This window comes from Acartia tonsa, chromosome 6 (genome assembly GCF_053477335.1).
Source record: "Acartia tonsa isolate MP-2025a chromosome 6, ASM5347733v1, whole genome shotgun sequence".
NCBI lineage: Eukaryota > Metazoa > Arthropoda > Copepoda > Calanoida > Acartiidae > Acartia > Acartia tonsa.
Window position 1 is genome coordinate 23,831,687 of NC_137265.1, and position 21,938 is coordinate 23,853,624.

A 21,938-nucleotide genomic window follows, 5' to 3' on the forward strand; every position below is an offset into this window, starting at 1 on the left:
GGTTAAGCAATTACTAGCAAATAAGTTACAGATTAGGTGCATACATCTTTAATTTTTGTAAAACTGCAAAATTATATACAGTTAAATTTTATCACTCAGTTAAAGACACTCATTCATTATTTTTTTTATTAGCATGGAATAAATAATTGAGTAGCTTCCAGTTCCACGATAATTGCGGGTCAGCTTAAAATATGATATTATGCAAAACATTCGGCTGTGCTTGAAGCTTACCAAAGGCCAAAAACGCATCTTTTTCATTTGGGTAAGAGTAGTGATTTAAATTCATTATTTTGTTTAGAAATTGACTATGACCTGGATACCATTGGAGAATATTCGTGCACAGTAGAGGGCAGACAGTTTACTGTCCAGATTATAGATCCTGTCAAGGATTATGTGGAACTCATGAAACAAATATTCGATTTCAAACAGATCAAATCTTTGGTCGGGGCTGGCGGGCCTTTTAAGGTAAATACATTCCAGGGATCTAAAGGGATAAGACAAATCCTCAATGATGATACATAAAATTACCCCTTCTGTAGAGAACAATTAGTAGTTGAAACGTTTGGACACTTAACTAAATGAACCAATGAAACAAGATTCAATTAAAGTCCTCAAAGTAGTTAAGCCAACGAATAAGAAAACGTAATTATAAATCTTTGTGAAATTGTGTCCCATTGTCCCCTCTGTCTGATTATTTTCTCAAGAAGTTTGAAATTTTATTTTCATATATTCTTCTTATTTCAAACAAATTCGCTACTATTTGACGTAATTGTCTTTGTTTTTTGACGTATTTATAAATATTACAGTTAATGAACAAGAAACTAAACTATTACTGCATCAGACTTTTCCATTCCTTTTTATTCCGATTATTTTATATTTTTTAGGTTTTGATAAATTCCTTGCATGGAGCAACAGGACCTTATGTGGAGAAAATTTTTATTGATGAATTAGGTAGGGTAACAAAGAATATTCATCAAAATTAAAACCATAATTCTTCATCTAATGTTTCATACTTTCGTATTCGTTATTCAATCTAAGATAAAGGATATGGAATATACATCGATATTATGAAAGGGTTAAAATTGTCGTTAACTTAGTTGCTAACATAGAAATCATTTATTGGTTATTTCGTTAATCCAGTGCAGTAGGAGGGTAGTTGATGGGGGAAAGAAAGTGCATGTGGAGTATCGTTATTTTAGCCCGCTGTGAGTTTCACTTATTAGACAACATGAAAATAACATGTAACGTCCAAATATATCATATCTATTATCTAAGATCATTGAATGAACATTACGTAATCTCTCAGGTTGTCCTGCAGACTCATGTGTGAAGACCAACGTGCTGCCCGACTTTGGAGGCGGCCACCCTGACCCCAACCTGACCTACGCAGCCGACCTAGTCGAGGCTATGCGCTCCAGTGATTATGGCTTTGGTGCTGCTTTTGACGGCGACGGCGACAGGGAAGAATTTTTTTAAACAGCTGAAATATTATTTTTTAAATCTCTTCTACAGATGAAAGAGAGAACTAGGTATATTGATGGCAGATAAACTAATTTATGTTTCTTCTCAATAAAAAAATAAACGGCCTTTTTTATTTAATATCAAAAGCAATTGTAATTTCTTCAATTAAAAAAATATTTTTAGTTTACATCTTTAAATTTTTCTCAATGAATGCAAACATGTTTTTACTCAGCTGTTGAAAAAATGTTGTAAATAGGAACATGATCCTTGGAGAAAAAGCTTTCTTCGTAACACCTTGTGATAGCTTAGCTGTGCTTGCCAACAATCTGGATCATATTCCTTACTTTAAAAAGGTAATTATTCGAAAAAAAGTTCTAGTCAAAGTATCAAACCTTCTACATTGGGTAATGGTATAGAATACATGTATAATGTAACAGGGGGAATTTTTGTCGTTAATTTAGGTTGCTAATATTGACCTCCGATATAGGGCAATACGTTACTCCATGGTCAGGGGAGGGGATGTGGATATCGTTATATTAGCCAGCTGGGAGAAATTTTTTTACCAGGGTATCCGATAATCTCTCACAATATACACATATTTTGTATAAAAAAAATTGTTTAACTTCATTATAATTCAATTTAAATTCCTTTAGGTAATTTTTTTAATCGTCTTGCATTTTGCTTTAAAAACTTGAAATTTTAGACTGGTGTGAAGGGTGTGGCAAGATCTATGCCCACAAGTGCAGCGGTTGACAGAGTTGCGGCTAAAAAGGGTCTGGAATGCTTTGACACACCAACAGGTAGTTTTCCTTTCCTAAAAGAATTCGGCTGTAACTAACCAACAACTGAATTAATTAGAAAAAAAGTTGGTAATTTTAGCTAATTTATCAAGACTTTGGAGACAACACATTGTACCTTTTACAGGGATGTATATTCTGCACAAGATTTATTTTTTTCCCCTGCTACAAAATTTTTTATTTTTTTTCCCCCCTAGATTTTTCTTAAAAAGTAGGGGGGGAAATAGAAAAATATATAAAGAACTCTATATTTTATTTATTTTATCCCTCCTACCACACATTTTTTTAGTTTTTTTAACCAAGGAGGGGGGCGAAATGGAAAAAATGTTTTCAGTTTTCTTAATTTTTACATTTTTTTCCCTCCAACCACTTATTTTTTATTCCCCCCCCCCCCCCCCTTAGCTGGGGATCCCATGCAGAATATACACCCCTGACCTTTTATTTGCCCCCCAAATATTAAAGATTTATTTCGCTTGTTGGCTAAACCTTAATCCTAAGATGGATTATCTTTTTAGTGTTGTAATATTTATACCTGTTGCCTTTAGAAAATTTGTGTTGTGATAAATGCTTTGTTGCCTTATACTAGTAAAGTTTGAAAATTTTCTACCTTGTACCTTATATCAGGATGGAAATACTTTGGAAACCTTCTTGATGCTGGTAGAATATCTTTGTGTGGAGAGGAGAGCTTTGGTACTGGTAGCGATCACGTCAGGTAGGTTTTTATTCACGGATATAGAGGGATAAGACAATGGCCGATAAATTTATGTGATTATACACAAAATTATACCTTCGGTAGATTAAAATTAGTTGTTGAAATGTTTGAACACTCAACTTATTCAATAAACAAAATCAAAATTTACTAAAGTTCCCAAAGTTATTAAGCTAATTAAGAAGAAAACGGTATTATAAAACTTTAGGGACTAGTGTAATAATCAGCCCACTGTCCATTCCCTCCCTGATTTTTACCTATAAAATTGTTTTACCAAGTTGGTGAAAAGTGAAAGTCAAAAATCAAAATACAAATATGTAGAGTAGAAAAACAAAAACAAAAATATAAAGTTTTTAAATGAGAACCTGAGAAGAAACCGATTTGATGAGATATTATATTTTTCAGAGAGAAGGATGGTGTTTGGGCTGCTCTTGCTTGGCTACAAATTTTGGCTTCTAAGGTCAGCTCAAATTTGATTAGAAATATAATCAGCTCTAAACGAAATAACAAAAAAAAGGTTTTTTATTGGATTAACATTTATGGCTGCCTATAATAGCAGGGAGTTTTTAAATAGTACAATGAAAACTACTTATCCCAAAAGTAGTACGGTTTTTTTTATGTCTGTTGCTTAAGATTTTATCAACTACTGAACCGATCAATTTAATGAAGGATTCACAATGGCCCCGGGATGGTTTTTGTTTTTTTTTAATTTTAGATTTAAGTCTTGGTATGGTTTAGACTTTTTTCTGACTTTTCATTCCATTCTAATACAGAACTGCTAGATGCTGGTGGCTTAGCTGCTCGTAAATCATTAGGTCACTTCATTGTAAAAAGATATTATCTGCTAATTTGCTGTAAACAAAAATAAGAATTTTGCCGAGCGCTGCGGCTAGGCAGGCAAGGGGCCGAGCGCTGCGGCCAGAGTTCATAGTTCGCTGTCGGAGGGGGGGGGGGGGGGGGGGGGGTTACTCAAATTTTCAATATTGAAAAAAAAATTCTAAGAGGATAATACCGAATTTTATTTTTTTATTCAACTCTGCGAGAAACATATATTTATGTATTTATTAGAAATGTACAGTTGAATCCTTACTGAAAGAACATTGGAAAGAATTTGGTAGAAACTTCTTTACGAGATATGACTATGAAGGATGTGAAAGCGAGCCTTGTGAACTTATGATGAAGGTAAGATTAAGTTTGAAAATTAAAAATGATCACGGAAAGAAATGCAAGGTATATTCTTGGTACATTTGGAATAGTATTTTAGATTATCCGCAGATATTACCATGAAAAGATTAAATCCAGTTGTGTTGGCCTTTAGTGTCGAAGGATCTTTCCATCCAATATTAGTAGTGATTTTATGATTTTATTTATATTTGTAAAGAATTGTGTAAAATTCGATACGAAACATGATTTTTTAGGATGGCTCAGAAAACAGCGGATATTAATCGGTTTCGAAGCCATACTGGAAATGCTGTTATCTGATGAATAACATAGCACTTAAGAAATCTTACCCCTACTAAGTCGTTAGTGCACTTTCTTTGATTTTCTGGTTAACAGTTTGCTGTTCTTTATTCAATCTATAACATTGTCAGTTGTTTTATAGCGCTCAACTTAAAAACGTTAATAAAAGGATTTAGGATATGCGTGGATATATTAACAATTTGTAGTCTTTTTGGCTAACTAATATAAAACTCATTTATTGGACAGTTCGTTCATCCAGCAGGAGGGGTGGGGATGGGATAAAGGGAGTGGATGGGGGATATCATTTTATCAGAGTACATGAAAATCTGGTGCAACATCCAACTAATAATATATCGATTGTTCTCGTTTAGAACCTGCAAGACTATGTTGATGATGCCTCCAGCGTTGGCAAAGAATATTCTGCTCTTGGTAAAACCTACAAAGTCTCTGCTTGTGATAATTTCAGGTAAAGGATTTTTCTCGCTTAATATTGCTCAAAAATGATTATCATATCAGCTCTTCAGTTGCGCTAGGTAACCCCTTTTCTCCTTTTTAGGGTTGCTCTTCATAAGGAGGACAAAAGTTGGGTATCACTTGAGATGCGAAATCCCAACTAATGCATTTATGTTATTTGTTATCAACAAAGAAAAAAATTTTCACAAATAAACTGATGGCCGCACAGTATTAAAACCGCCCTTACCAGAAATCTTAATTGCAAGACAAAATGATGTACTGCATGCAAACGGCTAGAGAAAACGCGCGTAAAATATGAATATCTTGCATTGTTGTTTATTGGCTGTTCCAAATTGTTATAGATCTTAATCTGGCGGTTCCAATGAAATGGTTAGTCCTTTTGCCGCAGACTGCCTTTCAAATTTACGATAAATCTTTCATAATTTTTTAGTAGCAAAGTATTTCTCTACGCCTGTCCGTCAGTCCGTAACGCTAGGGGAGAAATGTGATTTTCTCGGCTGCTATTTAAGATATCAATGATATTTTTGTGCTTTGCTTCTTAGGGATGTTGTCATTTTTTTTATTTCAGTTACACCGACCCCATTGACGGCAGTGTAGCCACCAAGCAAGGCATCAGGATTATGTTCAGCGATGGCTCCAGGCTGGTCTTCAGGCTTTCTGGTACTGGCAGCAGTGGCGCTACAGTCAGGTATACATTTACTTATCTAGTCAGGTAATATGAAAAAGATCTTAAAAGATAAGACACTAAACATAAATTTACGTAGCTTAGAATTAATGACTTAAAAGTTCTGACGCTTTCAGTGAGTTAGAAGTTTTCCAAAAATTATCTTACGAATTATAGAACGTGTTTATGAAAAACTTTGGACCTAGTATTGTTTGCAGTGTTAATATTCCCACTCTCCCTGATGATTTTATATTAATTAGTCTTGTTATTTAACTAAATAAAACACGTTTTAAAAAAATATATTAACTAGACATCTTTATGCTCCAGACTTCAAAAATAAATCCGCAAGTGTCTTTGTCAAAAATCAGCAATTTTCAATATTCTTCCAAATTAGAAATTTTGTATATTGCTTAAAGTTTATTAGTTCATTTTCAGTATGGATTCGAAGCCGATTGGAAGCAGTTCTCAGCCATTCTGAAAAATCATGCATAGTATTGTATTACAGAAAATTCTCCACGAACATTAATATGAAAATCATAAAGCTAATACTAGTTTTGTTAGCCCAGGCGCCGTTGTCCCCCAGAGACTAACAAAACTGTAATTAATCTAAAACTTTCCTTTTACTGTCCTCGGAAAGCTGTCTATAATACGATGCGATAAATAATTTTAATAATATTATTTTAGGTTGTATGTTGACAGTTATGAAAATGATGGAAGCAAAATATTTGGATCTGCTCAGGTTAGTCTAATTTTCAGCGATAGGACAATCAAAGATATATTGATATTTCACATTTTATATTGCAGATTTTTGGTAGCTTCAAAGGATTAAAGGAAATGTCTTTTCCTTTCTTTAAAGTAACTCATGGTTTGATGATAACTATAAAATGGATATGGACGGGACGTTATATTGATGTACGTACAGTGCATACCCAATGTCAATAAACAAAATGATTGAAAATATCAGTGAAATTGATTGAACAATATTAGTTTGGAACCAACCTATCACAATTTAATTAAGTACCCAAAGTTTTAGAATCGACGAATAAGAATAACTTTTGTTATCAGTCTATTTTCCCATCCCTTCTTGACAGATAGAGAAGAAGATTAAAAGAATTAACAAAGAAAAATCAAATTGTTTCAATTCAGGTTTAGAATAGTTATTTCTCGCATCGTATTTAAACAGCTTTCCGCATATATAAAATGATTGTACAATTTTATATTCGTAGAAAACTGGATATAAACTAGACAGAATTTTTCGGTATGGCTGACAACCGGTTATAATTTACCGGATATTAATCGTTTCGAAGCGAAAGGAAAAAATTATTAATAATATTCATCCATTTTCAGGAAATGCTTGCTCCATGTGTCCAGGTTGGCCTGGAAATATCTCAGCTCACCAAGTTGACCGGAAGAGACGCTCCTACTGTCATTACATAAACAAAGAAATCTAAATAATTATGAGATTGAAACTTCTGAATTAAGGACGTCTAAGGGGGGTGGTTAAATGGTCCTTGTCTTAACTCATTATGTTTTGAGGTAGAGCGCATGTCATAAATGTCTGGTAACTTCATAATACTATAGACGTATTTTTGTTCCTATCTTTAATAAAAATTAGCTTGACAAACTAATAACCTGTTCTGTAATTTGTTAACTAAGTGAGTTATAGCTTCTGAAGTATGAATAAAGGATCATTTACCAACCCTCCTAGACGACCTTGTCGTAATATATACATTTCTGAATCTATTGTTACTTATAACACAGCTTTTGCTTGCCAATCAACTTCTGTTTTAACTCTTTTACACTTAATATTTGGAATTGCTATCTAATTTCATAGTTTGTTATTGTTTAAAAATAATTGTGAATCTTGCTACGCTCTGTGATGAAATATTATCCTTGTTACTGTCTTTAAATGTTTATATATCCTTCTTTTTGAATGTTATTAAATGAATCCTGAGCTTAGAAACCTAACCAATCCTCATGGTGCTATCGTAAAAATAATATTTTTTATCCATTTTTAGACCAGAATTTAGGATATGATAATGAAAATATAACTTGCGCAGTATATAATTTACCAAGTCGGAAGAAAGTCCGTATTTTAAAAAAAAAATCCTTCTGCTGCCGACCACCAATTTTAAACGCCAAGTACCCATTAATCTAAATCTAACATAAAATCAGAATGAGCTTTTTATGTACTATCGAACTCTTGTAGTCTCTTATTAGTGATCTGATCTATTTTATACAAGAATATATTTTTATCATAAAAGACATATTTATCACCATCAAGACATATTTCAGATTTGATTATGAAAATGTTAGACGATAATGGATAATGTTTATGGATGGATATAGGATTTAAAAATGACCTCGTTATTGGAGCTGCTGAATGGATGTGTAAATAACTGTATGGTGGATACAGGTCTCGGTATTTTTGAATTTTCTTTAAAGGAGATTGCTTCATATAACTCATAATTATGTTATAAGAGATTCACTAGATAAGCTATATTTGGAAAAAAAAAAAATTGGGATCTATTATAATAAGATTTATCATACTGTTTTTATATGACCTTCATACGGTAGTTTACTCTTAATTTAGAATGTATTATTGCTCAGTAACTTGGTGAAACTTTCGATAGAAAACGGTATTCCTTGTATAGTCAAACAGACAAAATGTTCCACATTTGCAGAGTGGGGTTTGAAATACTTATTTTTAAAAAGTGTGATAATAGTTACATCTCGCATCGTATTATAAACAGCTTTCCACGGATATAAAATGTACCTTTGGCATCTCATTTTGTATTTGTTGAAAATTAGATATTATACGTTGCTAGACATAGTTTTTTTTTCGTGTGGATGAGAACCGGTTCTTTTCCACTGGATATTGATCGGTTTCGAATGAATACGGGAAAAAATATTCTTTTAAAGTTCGTTTGTTAAGTGCTACGATTGTACCAACTAGATTTTAAAGAAAAATTATTAGTTTAAAAATCCTTTTTTGAATATAGGTAGTCGAGAACTGAATGAATTACTCGGTGGTGGTTTTTCGCGGGGTCAAATTACTGAACTGACCGGCGAAGCGGGTTCCGGCAAAACACAGACTGTAATTCAGGTAGCGGTCAATATAGCAGCTGATAATGGCGGCAACTCATTGGCGGTCATTCTAGATACAGAAGGAAAGATATGCCCCAGAAGAATATTACAAGTTATTGAGAGGTAATGTAAGTGAAAAGTATTAAAATTAAGAATTTAAAACTCGAATACAGATCGGGATATTTAATTTGAAACTATTTCGCATTAAGCTTTTCTGTTAGCAAATTAATTTATGTTTTTGATAAAAATTAAAGGCTAATAAGTAATAAATCTAATATACCAAGCACTATAATATCTACTTGATTGTGGTTTTTAATTTATTTTTGAAAAGATAAATTAGGTATTTCCAAAAAAAAGTAAAACCTATATATTTCAGTAATAGGCTTGATCCAACCTGTATGGATAGAATCGTAATAAAGAGAATAAGAAATGTGGAAGAACTTCTAGCTACCGTTCAACTTTTGCCTGCTTTCCAATTCAATAATCAGGTTTGATGTTTTAAAATCTTAATTTAAAATACATTTCCCTCATTTACGTTATGAGTTTGAGATTTTATTTAATTTGTTTACTTTTATTTAGATCTTGAAGGATTAATTTTTTCCACAGCTGTAAAAAAAATTACATATATTTGAAAAGAAATTTAAATTTTCTACCAAGTAGTTTTAAAAGTATCAAGACTTGAATATCATATTCTTATGACATATGAACTTATATTCAGGGCGACCACTGCATACTATATATACTATTTATACTATATAGGATGACTTTGGATACTATATCATACTATATGACCAAAATTTACTATATATACTATATATTATTACCTTTACTTGACCAAAATTTACTATATATACTATATAATATTACATTTATATAAAAAAAAACGAATATTGTCAGTTTTGTGACAATGCCTCTTAAGGAGCATTTTGTCTTATTTTCAAAGTAGGTTTTTTCCTATTTCTAGCCCCTGCGGGGGGCTAAAAGATACTGTGATACGACAAAAATTTATGAAGCTCTAAAGTAAGAACGAGACGAAGAAAATCCTTTAAAATGTATTTTTGTTTGTGATTATGATTTAAATATTAGTTATTTTTCATAGAATTAACTTAAGGGTGAGGGGGAAGTTTTGCCACTTTCGCTTACTCCTTGATTATTAGGCTAGGTTTAATGTGAGACTAAAGGTTATTTGGGAAAAAAGTTTACTTGTGGGTAGTAGTTCACTTATATTTAATAATTTTTTGGATAAGTTTCCAGGTTCAGGTGCTGCAGGCTAAAAGGTGGTTTCTGGACAGGTAAAAAAAATATAAAATTTAGAGTTCAACTTATTAAACATGATGTTATTAACATCTCTGAAGAAAAAAATTTAAATTGACCTTTAAGTTCTGGTCCTGCAGGCCACCAGGTCCACTCTGGTCAGGTGAAAAATGCAAATTTTTTTTTTGAAGAGTTAGAGGTCAACCTATAAAACAGAATATCTTTTTGGATGTTATTAACATATCTGAAAAAGAAATTGAAAATTAGTCCCCAGGGTCAAGCCCTGCAGGCCTACAGGTCCACTCTGGACAGGTAAAAATATCAAATTTCTTATTTTAAGAGTTAGAGGTCAACTTATGAAACCGAATATGTATTTTTTTAATCTTACTAACATATCTGAAGAAGATATATAAATCGGCCTCCAAGTTCAGGTCCTGCAGGCCTTTAGGTCCACTCTTAACAGGTAAACAATCAAATTTCTTATATGAAGAGTTAGAGGTCTATTTATATAACAGAATATGCATTTATTTGGATGATATGAACATATCGGGATCCAAGTTCAGTTTTATTCAGGACAGGTAAAAGACTCAAATGTCTTATTTGAAGAGTTCAAGTTCAGGCATCCAGGTTTTCTCTGGACAGAGTCTACATGAAAGCCTGCAGCACCTGGACCTGGAGGTCAATTGTATTTTTTCTTCAGATATGTAAATAACATCTAAAAAGATGCTTATGGTGTTTTATAAACTAACCTCTAACTCTTTAAATAAGAAAGGGGGGAGGCGGAAGTGACACTTTTTGAAACCAAAACTAAGTCAAAGGAACTCAACTAAATAAAGAGTTACAGCTCTGAGATTTGACATGGCAGTTGCTTTAAATAGGTATAATATGGAACTGTGAAGAAACGGCGGCGGAACCGCCGCTCCCGCCGATTTTTTTCGCCTTTTTTCGCCAAATGCAAATATAAGGAACGACATGAAAGTGGAAGGCTGCTAATGCAGGAGAAGAAAAGTGTGGGTTTACTAGAAGTATGAGGCCAGTCAATATATTTGCACTTGGCACAAGCGATTTTAATATTGACATGTTTTGAATATTTCAAGTGTCAAGTGAAAATATAAGGGAGATTTTTATGAAAAAAAAATATTATCTCAGATGATTGAAAATTATCTAATTTGACGTGAAAAGGCAAACACAAATTTCGGCGGGAAACTACGATTTTCGGCGGTTCCACCGCCGTTTCTTCACAGTTCCATATTGCACCTTTATAAAGCAACTGCCATGTCAAATCTCAGAGCTGTAACTCTTTATTTAGTTAAGTTCCTTTGACTTTTAGTTTTGGTTTCAAAAATTGTCACTTCCGCCCCCTCCCTTTTGATTTTTACCTTTCCAGAGTTCACCTGGAGGCCTGCAGCATCAAAACCTGGAGGTCGATTGTCATTTTTTCTTTAAACATATAAATAGGATCTATGAAGTTGCTTATGTTGTTTAATAAACTAACCTCTAACTCCTTAAAGTCGACTATCCACGAAAAAGAGCAAGTGATTTTGGGCACCTTCCAGCATTGATCCTTGGCATTGTTGTAGTGAATATACTAGGTTCATGTTTATTATTTGGTTTATCGACTAAAAAGTTAGGTTTCACCATGGTTTTATATGAAATAAACTTTGAAATGTTAAGCATAGTTTGGTGCAAATTCATCAAATGTTTTGATGAGTTCAAACTGTTGTTTAAAAGCTTTGACACAACAGTACATATATCCTTTTGATGTATGTTTAGAAAAGGGTTGGGAGCTTGTAATATTTTAAATAGTTTAATTAATGTACTTTTGCAATTTACAGCATTTGATGCTTTTATTTTATTTTGTCTTTTGAACTCAACAAAGCAGTTGATGATATTATATCTAAAAATGCTTTACATTTTAAAGTTTTTTTTCATATAAAACCATGGTGAAGCATACCTAACTTTTTAGTCGATAAACAAAATATTTAACATAAACCTAGTATATTCACTAAAAAAATACTATGGATCAATGTTGGAAGGTGCTTATAATCACTTGCTCATGTTCGTGGATAGTCCTCTTTAAAATTTTTATTTTATTCGTGTCCAGAGTCCATCTGGAGGCCTGCAGCACCTAATACTGAAGGCCAATTTAATTTTTTTTCCTTCAAATATATAAAGAACATCCAAATATAAGCTCATTTTGTTTAACAAATATACCATTAACTGTTCAATTAAGGGAAGTTTGATTTTTATCTGCCCAGGACCAGAACTTAGAGGTCGATTTAAATTTTTTTCTTCAGTTATGTTAATAACATCCAAATAGATGCATATTCTTTTTTATAAGTTGACCTCTAACTCTTCAAATAAGAAATTTGAATTTTTTACCTGTCCAGAGTGGAAATGGAGGCCTACAGGACCAGATTTTGGAGGCAGATTTTAATTTTTTCTTCAGATATGTTAATAGCATTCAAAAAGATGCATATTCTGTTTTATTAGTTGGTCTCAAATCCTTTAAAAAAAAAAAATATCTATAACCTGTCCAGAGTGGACCTGGAGGCCTGCAAGACCAGAACTTGGAGGCCTATTTTAAATTTTTCTTCATTTATGTTAATAACATCAAAAAATTTTGTTTTATAAGTTGATCTAAAGGAGTGGGGACAAAACACCTAATTTAAAAATGCCTAACTAAAAATGCCTAACTAAAAACACCTAAGTTTAAAAATACCTAATGTTAAGAACACCTACGTTAAAAACACCTAATTTATAAATGCCTAATTTATAAATACCTAATTTAAAAACGCCTAACTAAAAATGCCCAACTAAAAATACCTAATTTTAAAAATGTCTAATTTTAAAAACGCCTAATTTAAAAATACCTAATTCTAAACTATCTAAACGCCTAATTTAACGATGCCTAATTCTAAAATATCTATTTTTAAAAGCGAAGCTTTTCTATAATTAGGGTCGGTCCGTCCGTACGTCCGTCGGTACCAGAGAGCTTTTTTTTTTGTTAATTTAGGCATTTTAGAATTGTCCTATCCATTTCAAACGTTGCATGGTGATTCCTGTAGTAGTTAGGTACGATTTAGAAAGCGTAGCAACTCTATAATCATTACCAGAATGTCTGTACGTCCATTTTAAACATGTTGATTTTTCTACTTTTTTAATAACAAATTGTTGTGTGATTTAATTATCCGTTTGATCTGATTTTTGGATATTGATTCCTGGGACAACAAAGTACAATATTATAAGCGAAGCAACTCTATAACCAAGTTCTAAAAATGTAAGTATGTCCATAAACATTATCCAGTATCAAGCAGTTTTTCATCAAATTTACTTACAATTTTGCTTTGACTCTTATACTTTTATTTTCTGATTATTCAGTTCTGACACTATACAAGTATTAATGTCTGTTTGTCCTACCATTTCAGTGCTTTGCTTTTATGGATGTTGTTATCCTTGTTTTCACTAAAATACTTAAAATTTTGATAACATTAATCCAATTGGCTGATTGTTCTTGTTGAAGGATATCGCTAGTCATTGAACCAATATGATTCATCTTTACAATGAAGCTTCCCTTAGGTCATGGGAAGGTTTATAACGCTTTTGGGGAGGTTACCAACACCTTTCAATGAGAAATCGCCCTTTAAAAAAAACCCTGGCCCCCCTCCCCCCGTTTTTTTTTTATATTTCTGGTCAACTATCACCCCCCAATAAAGTAACGCTACGGCTACTTAGGTTAGGGAAGAAACCAATAAAAATTTAAATTCATTTTCTTTGTCCTTCAACCTTTGATTTTACTAATTATTTTATTTCTCATGTGAGGTGCCACAAACTAATCATAAAATTTTATTTTTAAAAGCGAAGCTTTTCTATAATTAGGGTCGGTCCGTTCGTACGTCCATTCAGTTTTCTATTTCAAACTATATTTTGAAATTTTGGAGGGGGTTGTAACCACCCCCCCCCCCCAGACTAATTGAATTCCCCTCCTAACTGCAATCGCCCCTAGAGGACTCTAGGGGGTGTAGCCGCCGGTTTAACAACAGTTTTAAGATATGCTTAAAATTAGGTTTTTTTAAATTAGGTATTTTAAAATTAGGTATTTTTAAACTTAGGTATTTATAGTTAGGTGTTTATAAAATTAGGCATTTTTAAAATTAGGTGTTTTGTCACATTAGGCATTTTTAAAATTAGGTATTTTTAAATTAGACATTTTTAAATTAGGTATTTATAAATTAGGTGTTTTGTCACATTAGACATTTATAAAATTAGGCATTTTTAAATTAGGTATTTTTAAATTAGGTGTTTTGTCCCCACTCCGATCTAAAATAGAAATTTTAATTTTTTTACTGTCCAGAAACCACCTTACAGATAGCCTGCAGCACCTGAACCTGAGACCTATCCAAAAAATGATTAAATATATGTGAAATACTAACCAAAAGTAAACTTTTATCCTAAATAATCTAAGGTCTCACATTAATACCTAGCCTAATAATCATTGAGTAAGCCCCTTATATGTGAAATTGCTTCGATAACAGCTATGCTTTGAGTTATTATTGATGATGTATATACTATGTATTACTAAATAATTCAAAGTCCGATACTATATCATACTATATGAGTTTTAAAAAATATACTATATATACTATATGGATTTAAAAAATATACTATAAAAATACTATATTTTTTTTATTTTGAAGTGGTCGCCCTGTATATTGCTATCTTATTTTCACAAAAAACAGCATGACGACTATTTTAATGGTGCCTAATTGTTAGTCATTTATTTTAATACAAAATTATATATGTTAGACTGTATTCTTGTAACTTAAGCTTGCAATCTTTTTTTCTGAAATGCACTTATTGTAACTATCGCTTCATAAATTATATAATTTTTTTTCCTGATATTGTATTACTTATCCCCGGAGCCGGAGCCGCTCTGAAAATAAACGGTTCCGACTCCGGCTCCAGCAAATAATGGCGGCTCCGGTTCCACATTACTGCCATTTAGCCTAGGATCCCATATTTATACCCCCCTGCTTGCCTATCCAAGAAAAGCAAATTTTACCTAACAACAATTTTATCAGATATTTGATTTAAGACAAAAATGATTGTGTTTTTATACCATATAACAACACCTAATAAATATTTAAAACTAATTTAGAATAAAATTGGAGGAATCCTTATAGACAGTATTACACAACCATTCAGATTTTCTCAAAATAATGAGGATAGAAGGAAAAATGGAGGTGAATAGTATAACCTGGGAGGGAGGGGACATTTGACTGTTAATTTAACTGGTATCCAAAGTTTTTTTTTTATAATCTCGACCTTTCATTGGTTGGGTTAAAAACGTTTTTTTTATCAAATATTGATTAGATGGTTCAAAATAATAGTGTTCAAACCTTTTCAACCAACAATTTTAATCTACATAAGGATTTTGTTTAGGTATCATAATTGAGTAAATTAATTCATCTTAAAAGTTTTTGAAGACAACGAATGTGAGAGATTGTTTGTACAATTTATAATTTATACTACTTTTAAAGTTCCCTATTTTCGGATTTTCTGGTATTTTAATGGATTTCTCATTTTAGGATATTTATACAGAATTTGTGAGACCCTTAACGAGCTTGCACACAAAAATAATATTCCTGTTATATTAACCAATCAAATCAGTATTAAAGTAGATCAAAACAATAAAAATGGCGGGACCAGTGAAATTATACCAGCATTAGGTAAGTTTTTCATTTCATTGTCTTAACTCTAAAACAAAACAAAAAACAACTTATTTAATTCAGCAGTGCTTCAATAAAATTGTGCTTTTTAAATTTGATAGCACTAAAAAACAACAAGTGTTTTGTTTAAGAAAACTAATTTTGCTAGGTATGAACTTTTTCATCAGTTAAAACATAATTTTTAGTGCAAAAATTCCTACCTATTATAATTGTACTTTTAAAAAGTTTGGGGCAAAATGGTTGAATGAGTAATATACATAATTCTCTGGTTAAAGATATTGTCAATACAGTTTTGTTATTTATCAGGTGAATCCTGGACATATGCACCCAGTGTTAGAATTTTATTTAAGCACAAAACATTCCAGGTATTTTAAGTCATTCTCGGACCCTTTTTTAATAGTTATTTATGGCATTGTATTATAGACATGACAGCCCTTTGCAAATATTAAAATAAAAAATTATTAAAGTAAGTTTTTTTTGCCCCGAGGGACCGAAGGCCCGGACGAACAAAACTGATAGGTATTAATTTTATAATTTTTCATTTTAATATTTGCGGATAATTGTCTGTAATACGATGCTCATGTAACGTTTAGTATGGCCGAGAAACGGTTCTAATCCAGCGAATATTAATCGGTTTCGAAGCCATACTGGTACTTCGGTAGCTAGGTACTTCATTAAGAGAGGGGTAGGTTTCTGGTAAAATCCGTAAAGGTTATGTGTTATAAGTTAAAAACAGTAGTAGAACGATAAAAATTTATGTTAACTTTAAAAAAAAAATTGTCTTTAGTTCTTTTCAATAAGAAATACACATATTTAGTAAATATTATCGTTCTACTACTATTTTTAAGCCTTAAAACACACACCCTTACGGATTCTACCAGAAACCTACCCCTCTCTTTTTCTATTTTTTGCAGTCGAAAAAAAGATGAATCTTATTCAGAATATACACCCCTTTTTAACTATTAAAAGAACATTTACTTGTATCTGGTGTACTGTTACAGGATAATGAAGATGCTCCAGGTTCTAGAGTGGCCGCCATATTGAAATCACCAGCACAACAACATCAGGAAAAGATTACACTTAATTTAGGATTATAGATTGAGTTATTACATAGTGGCTTCAGTTTTTAATTTTGAAAAAAATAGAATAGAAATATGTATAAAAAATATTACAAATAATTTTGAAAAATTTAGCTAAAAACCATCGCAGGATCACTAGGTATATTTCCGGAAAAGCATAATATCGTCGGTTCAGCGAGTATCGAGATCTTAAGCTTTAGACATATAAATATCCTAATACTTTTATTAGTGATGGATTATAAAGTAACAGATCTACACTCAATCCAGAATCGAATGGCTTTGTGTTTGACGGCGACAGCGATAAAACAAAAAAATATTACTTGTTAGATTTGGATTTTTTGGGGGATTTAGTTTCATGAAAAATTATAGGTATGTATTTTATTTTTTACTATTTTAGTAGATTACTTCGAGAAAAAAACAAAACGAATACAAACCCTTTAGGTATACTTTTATCTACTTTTTACCTAATCATCATTAGGCAATCATAATAGGCTAAAAAGGTGATATTTTACTTACCAATAAACAATGTTTAATCTTTGATTAGAAAACTGCAAATTTTTGTATCAAGACCAGTGGCATTTGTGACTTGTAGTGTTCAATATTCTGAAAAGTTTTATATTTTCAGTTTAAAAATAAGTAAAGAACGACCTACCCCATAAATACAGGGGTGTATAATATATTCTGAATGGGATTCCCGGCTAAGGGGGATGGAGGAAATAAAGTGTACTGAAATCATCAGCTCATACTATTATCCATACTTTTCCTCTTAATCTAGACAAAAAATCCCTTAGAATAATGGGAATCTTAATTCTAACTAAGGGGAAAAAATGAAAATTGTGCAGAATATACAGACACCCCTGCAAATTATAAATATAAAGATGTGATATTATGAATGTATTATTTCTATTAATCTATTTTTATATATTTTCAGATTTGTAATATAAATCCATAAAAATGACAGCCACAAATAATCCTTTAGAAGGATTTAAGATTCTACAGGTTTGTACTTTGTTTATCATTTAAATTCATAAAAACATTGAGCTGAATATATCCAGGGAGTAGGTAATGTGATTCTGACAAACAATTCTATAGGAAAATTTCCCCACAACCCCTTTCCCCTTTTCCTCCCCCTTCTTACCCAGCCCTCTTCAGTTACACAAAAAAAACAAGACATACTCTAACCTTACTCTATAAGGTTTTGTGATTTTTCGTAAAATTGATTGTTAGAATAGCTCAGGGAAAAGGGAATGATATTCTGACAAACAATTATAAGGAAAATTTTCCCACAACCCCCTTCTTACTCTCCCCTCTTCAGTTCCGCCAAAAACAAAATTTACTTCCACCATACTTTAAAAGGTTTCGTGATTTTTCGTAGAAATTATTGTTAGAATATCTAGGCTTGAATATATGGTTCTTATACTGAAGTTGTTGGAAATTTGTTTATCTAATGATAGTCATGTCAAATAATTTAAAAATTAAATTGGAGGGAGAGGATATTGTAGTGATGTTGTATCTTAAGTTTTATTAACACATTATATCATTCATAGGTTTAAAAATGAAATTAAATCTTGATTAGGTGGTACACACTAGCAGTGTTCAAACTTTCCCATCAATAATTTTTATTTGTATAAGGGGTAATTATAATTTTGGGTATGTGTACATTAAGGGGGAGGGGAAGTTTTGACACATTTTTTTTACCTGTACAGAGAGGACCTGGAGGCCTGGAGCTCCGGAACCTGGAGGCCTAGTCAAAAAATCTTAAAACTTGGGAAAATTCATCATATAAGAATGATTTTATCCCTAATAACCTATCCTCTCAGTCCAAAGATAAAGCCTATACTCACTGTTTACGCAAATGTGTCAAAACTCCCCCCCCCCCCCTTTATCTCCGTTGTCTTATCCCATAATACCCCTAAAAAATCGATCATATAGTTTCAAATCTTGATAAAAAAATTTATGTAGGTTAAGTACACAGAATCGAGTACTGCAGTGCGACAAATATTTGTGAAGCAACATCATGTCAGGACCGTAGAACCTGGCAAACCATCGGATAGAACTTTATTCTGTGCCAACATTCCTCCATGGATGCATTTTACAACATTGAGAAGAATATTCCAGGTAAAAATAATCAAAAATCACTATTCGCTACAGTTTGTTATTATGATATTAACTTGCGACCGTGGCTGTAAACGTAGCGCATCCGCTAAGGCGAAAGGTTCGAACCTCGGCCCTATACCGATTAATGACTAAAGACGTTAAAAATGGGTTCTAGTAGGGGTGAATGCCTTGGTCCATTTACAGGCGCAAACTCCATGCACCATGCACGGTTAGAGATTTTTAAACAAAGGTCGTTCAATTAAAGGGTTGTTTGTCTGTAGGATGTTACTTAACCTAATATCGTTGATTGTTACAGTATCGCATCCCATTTCAAGCGGATGATGCGCTGGATTCTCTAGATGATGACAAATGTTTAATGCCTAGATCTTCAGCAATGAAATAATTACCTAGACAAACAGATACTGCTAATGTCAACAAAAATGTAATTTATATTTTTTAAGTTCTGTTGATCTTGACTGATAAAATATTACTCTTACTTGTATTTTTATTCAGAAATATGGAGAAGTTGAGGCTGTGTACATGGAATTTGAGCCCTCCATCGGTCCACCCACCCCCATGCCAGACTATGACGCAATATTTCCTCCCGCAAGGGACCCCTATGACACTGGAAATGGGTTTAAGGTAAATGTTTCTCTATCTTTCATTAAGTTGAATGTTCAAACGTTTCAACCACTAATTTTAATCAATAGAAGAGGTAATTTTGTGTATACTCATTGGGGATGTACATCAATTTATCGGCCGTTGTCATTTCCCTATAGATCCCTGTTGTACATCCATTCTTGTTTTAGTATGCCTATGTTGTGTATACAAGAAGTAGTAGTTTGAGAGAATGTCTCACTTCTCTGGACACAGAAGAAGAAATAATTGCGAGCACGAGTGAACACCGTGTAATTTCTGGGGTTAGAAAATGGAATTCACAGTACAATAAGAAGGTAATCATATTAATAGTAGCGCTGCATCTCTATAACTAAGGTACATCCGTCCGTACGTCACGTTGTAAGAGTACTTTTTAAAAAAAAACTAGAATCTTCGTTGGTTGCTCCATTTTGTTGATTTAGACATTTTAGAATTGTCCAATTGATTTCAAACTTGGCATGGTGCAGATTCCTGTATTAGTTAGATACGATTTAGAAAGCGTAGCAACTCTATAATCGTTACCAGAATGTCTGTACGTCCATTTAAAAACATGTTGATTTTTTTCCTTTTTGACCACAATTTTTCATGTGATATTAACTGATTTTGGGAATTATGATTCCTATACAACAAGGTACAGTGTAAGAGAAGCCTCTATATAATCAATGTAAGTATGTCCTTGAACAGAATCCAGTATTTAAGCAGTTTCAACAAATTCACTTACATTTTTGTTAATACATAAATTTTCTGCTAATTCAGTTATTACACTCTACAAGCGTAAATGTTTGTTTGTCATACCGTTTCACAGCTTTGCTTTGATGAACGTTGTCAACCTTGTTTAGATAAAACGACGTCAAGACGTATTAGATGAAGTGAACGAGTACATGAAAACGTATGATAGAAATATGGATGAAGAAAAGAGGTATTTTTTACATTCATAACTAGGATAATCATATTTTAAAAGTAGTGTTGTAACTTGTAATAATATCAAGTAACAGACTATTTATCCTAAAGTGTGCTTTTTTGTCTTGTTTGCCGTAAGCGTATGTGCTCTAAGACTGGTTTGCCGCATTTCCATATTGTACCTCATTAAAGCAACTGTTTAAATAATTCTTTTTTTAACCCTTTTCAAAGTTCTTTGCTCATGCTCATTCGTCATTTAGCCCAAGTGTTAGAACGTATGCGCATCTGTCTTTATGTAATTTTGTGTATCTTGGCTATATTTATGGGGTTTCAATTTTGTATACCTTTAAATATCAGAATTTATAGCATCTTATTATAGACAGCTTTCCGTGGATTTGAAAAACTATAAGATCAAAACCAGTTTTGTTAGCACCGAGAGGCCGAATGCCCTGGTTAACAAATCTGGTATTAATTTTATGATTTAGATTTTAACGTTCGTGAAAAATTATCTGAAATATGATGCTTTACATGATTTTTCAGTATTGCTGAGAACCAGTTTTCATCCAGCGGATAAGAAACGGTTTCTAAGCTATAATGTAATATTATTTTTATACGCTCTATCGAGAGGTGTATCTTTTTATGTTTTTTATTTCTAAAAGGCATAAGTTTTGGTGAAAACTAATCTTGTTTTAAATTGATTGTTTGATTGATTGTGTAGGAAAGAGGAGGAGATGAGAGAACCAGATGAGGAGGGCTGGATAACTGTCACTAAATTAAAAAAAGATAAGGTGAGTCAAATTTATCCAGGGAGGGAAAGGACATTGGGCTGTTTATTACACTAGTCCCCACAGTTTTATAATGACGTTTTCTTAGTCGTTGGGTTGATAACTTTGGGGACTTTTATTGAATCTTTTAGATACCTGAAAATTATCTCAAAACAAGACCTCATATCGTCAAATTTTTTTCCCATAAACTTTAAAGTAGAGTTTAACACATCCGTTAAATACAGAGTGAGGGAAGGTATGATTTATAGAACACGCCTTGTTTGTAATTTTCGTTGATGAGATTATATGATTTTTCGATTCAAAAGCCTAAAATATTTTCAGTTATGCTTTGAAACCGATTAATATTCGCTGGATTCGAACCGGTTCTCAGCCATACTGGAAAATCGCATGAAAGACAATTTTTCACAAATATTAACATAAAATTATAATAATAATACCTCGGGTTAAACAAAACTTTTCATTTTAATATCTTCGGAAAGCTGTCTATAAAACGATGCGATAAATAACTATTCATGATATTATTAGAGTTTTAAAAAGCGGACAGAAAATGAGTTCAAGGAGATGGAGCAACGTATACGCGGCAAAAACGGAAGACGACTGAAGAAAAAGAAGGGCAAAGAGTTGCAACATTTCTACTCGCATCAACTCAAGTCCGACAAAATAATGAAAATCCGCGAACTCAGAGAAAAGTTTGAACAAGATAAGTTGAAAATTTCACAAATGAAGGCTGAAAGAAAATTTAGACCATTTTAGTTTATTATTTTTTGTAACATTTTTTTCAGAT

The 21,938-nt window shown here is 32.3% G+C and overlaps 3 protein-coding genes across 4 annotated transcripts in view; all 3 read left to right on the top strand.

Annotated features, from left to right (window-relative positions):
* Positions 1–7,862, top strand: part of Pgm1 (phosphoglucose mutase 1) — a 19,219-nt gene extending 11,357 nt beyond the window's left edge. Inside the window, exons 6-18 of one of the 2 annotated variants that reach the window (XR_013880550.1) lie at positions 299–465; positions 885–951; positions 1,307–1,458; positions 1,716–1,814; positions 2,165–2,261; positions 2,883–2,970; positions 3,373–3,427; positions 4,036–4,149; positions 4,800–4,894; positions 5,471–5,590; positions 6,251–6,305; positions 6,914–7,056; positions 7,273–7,862. Coding sequence is in view for 1 of the 2 variants with exons in the window: in XM_080164023.1 (XP_080020149.1) it covers positions 299–465; positions 885–951; positions 1,307–1,458; positions 1,716–1,814; positions 2,165–2,261; positions 2,883–2,970; positions 3,373–3,427; positions 4,036–4,149; positions 4,800–4,894; positions 5,471–5,590; positions 6,251–6,305; positions 6,914–7,003 (1,199 nt within the window). In the remaining variant the exon portion in view is untranslated. Of the gene's footprint in view, positions 1–298; positions 466–884; positions 952–1,306; positions 1,459–1,715; positions 1,815–2,164; positions 2,262–2,882; positions 2,971–3,372; positions 3,428–4,035; positions 4,150–4,799; positions 4,895–5,470; positions 5,591–6,250; positions 6,306–6,913 lie in introns of both variants that reach the window. The other variant, XM_080164023.1, reaches the window with a different exon arrangement.
* Positions 7,860–17,647, top strand: LOC145322186 (DNA repair protein RAD51 homolog 3-like). The gene is made up of 8 exons (XM_080164028.1): positions 7,860–7,982; positions 8,569–8,776; positions 9,030–9,141; positions 15,066–15,150; positions 15,496–15,636; positions 15,943–16,001; positions 16,638–16,701; positions 17,258–17,647. The coding sequence occupies exons 1-8, from the start codon at positions 7,925–7,927 to the stop codon at positions 17,305–17,307; spliced, it is 777 nt and encodes a 258-aa protein (XP_080020154.1). The 5' UTR covers positions 7,860–7,924; the 3' UTR covers positions 17,308–17,647.
* Positions 17,595–21,937, top strand: LOC145322185 (ribosomal RNA-processing protein 7 homolog A). The gene is made up of 7 exons (XM_080164026.1): positions 17,595–17,714; positions 18,678–18,833; positions 19,326–19,454; positions 19,622–19,765; positions 20,309–20,388; positions 21,088–21,157; positions 21,680–21,937. Exons 1-7 carry the CDS (start codon positions 17,670–17,672, stop codon positions 21,905–21,907), a joined length of 852 nt encoding a protein of 283 aa, XP_080020152.1. The 5' UTR covers positions 17,595–17,669; the 3' UTR covers positions 21,908–21,937.
* The last annotated feature ends 1 nt before the right edge of the window (position 21,938 follows it).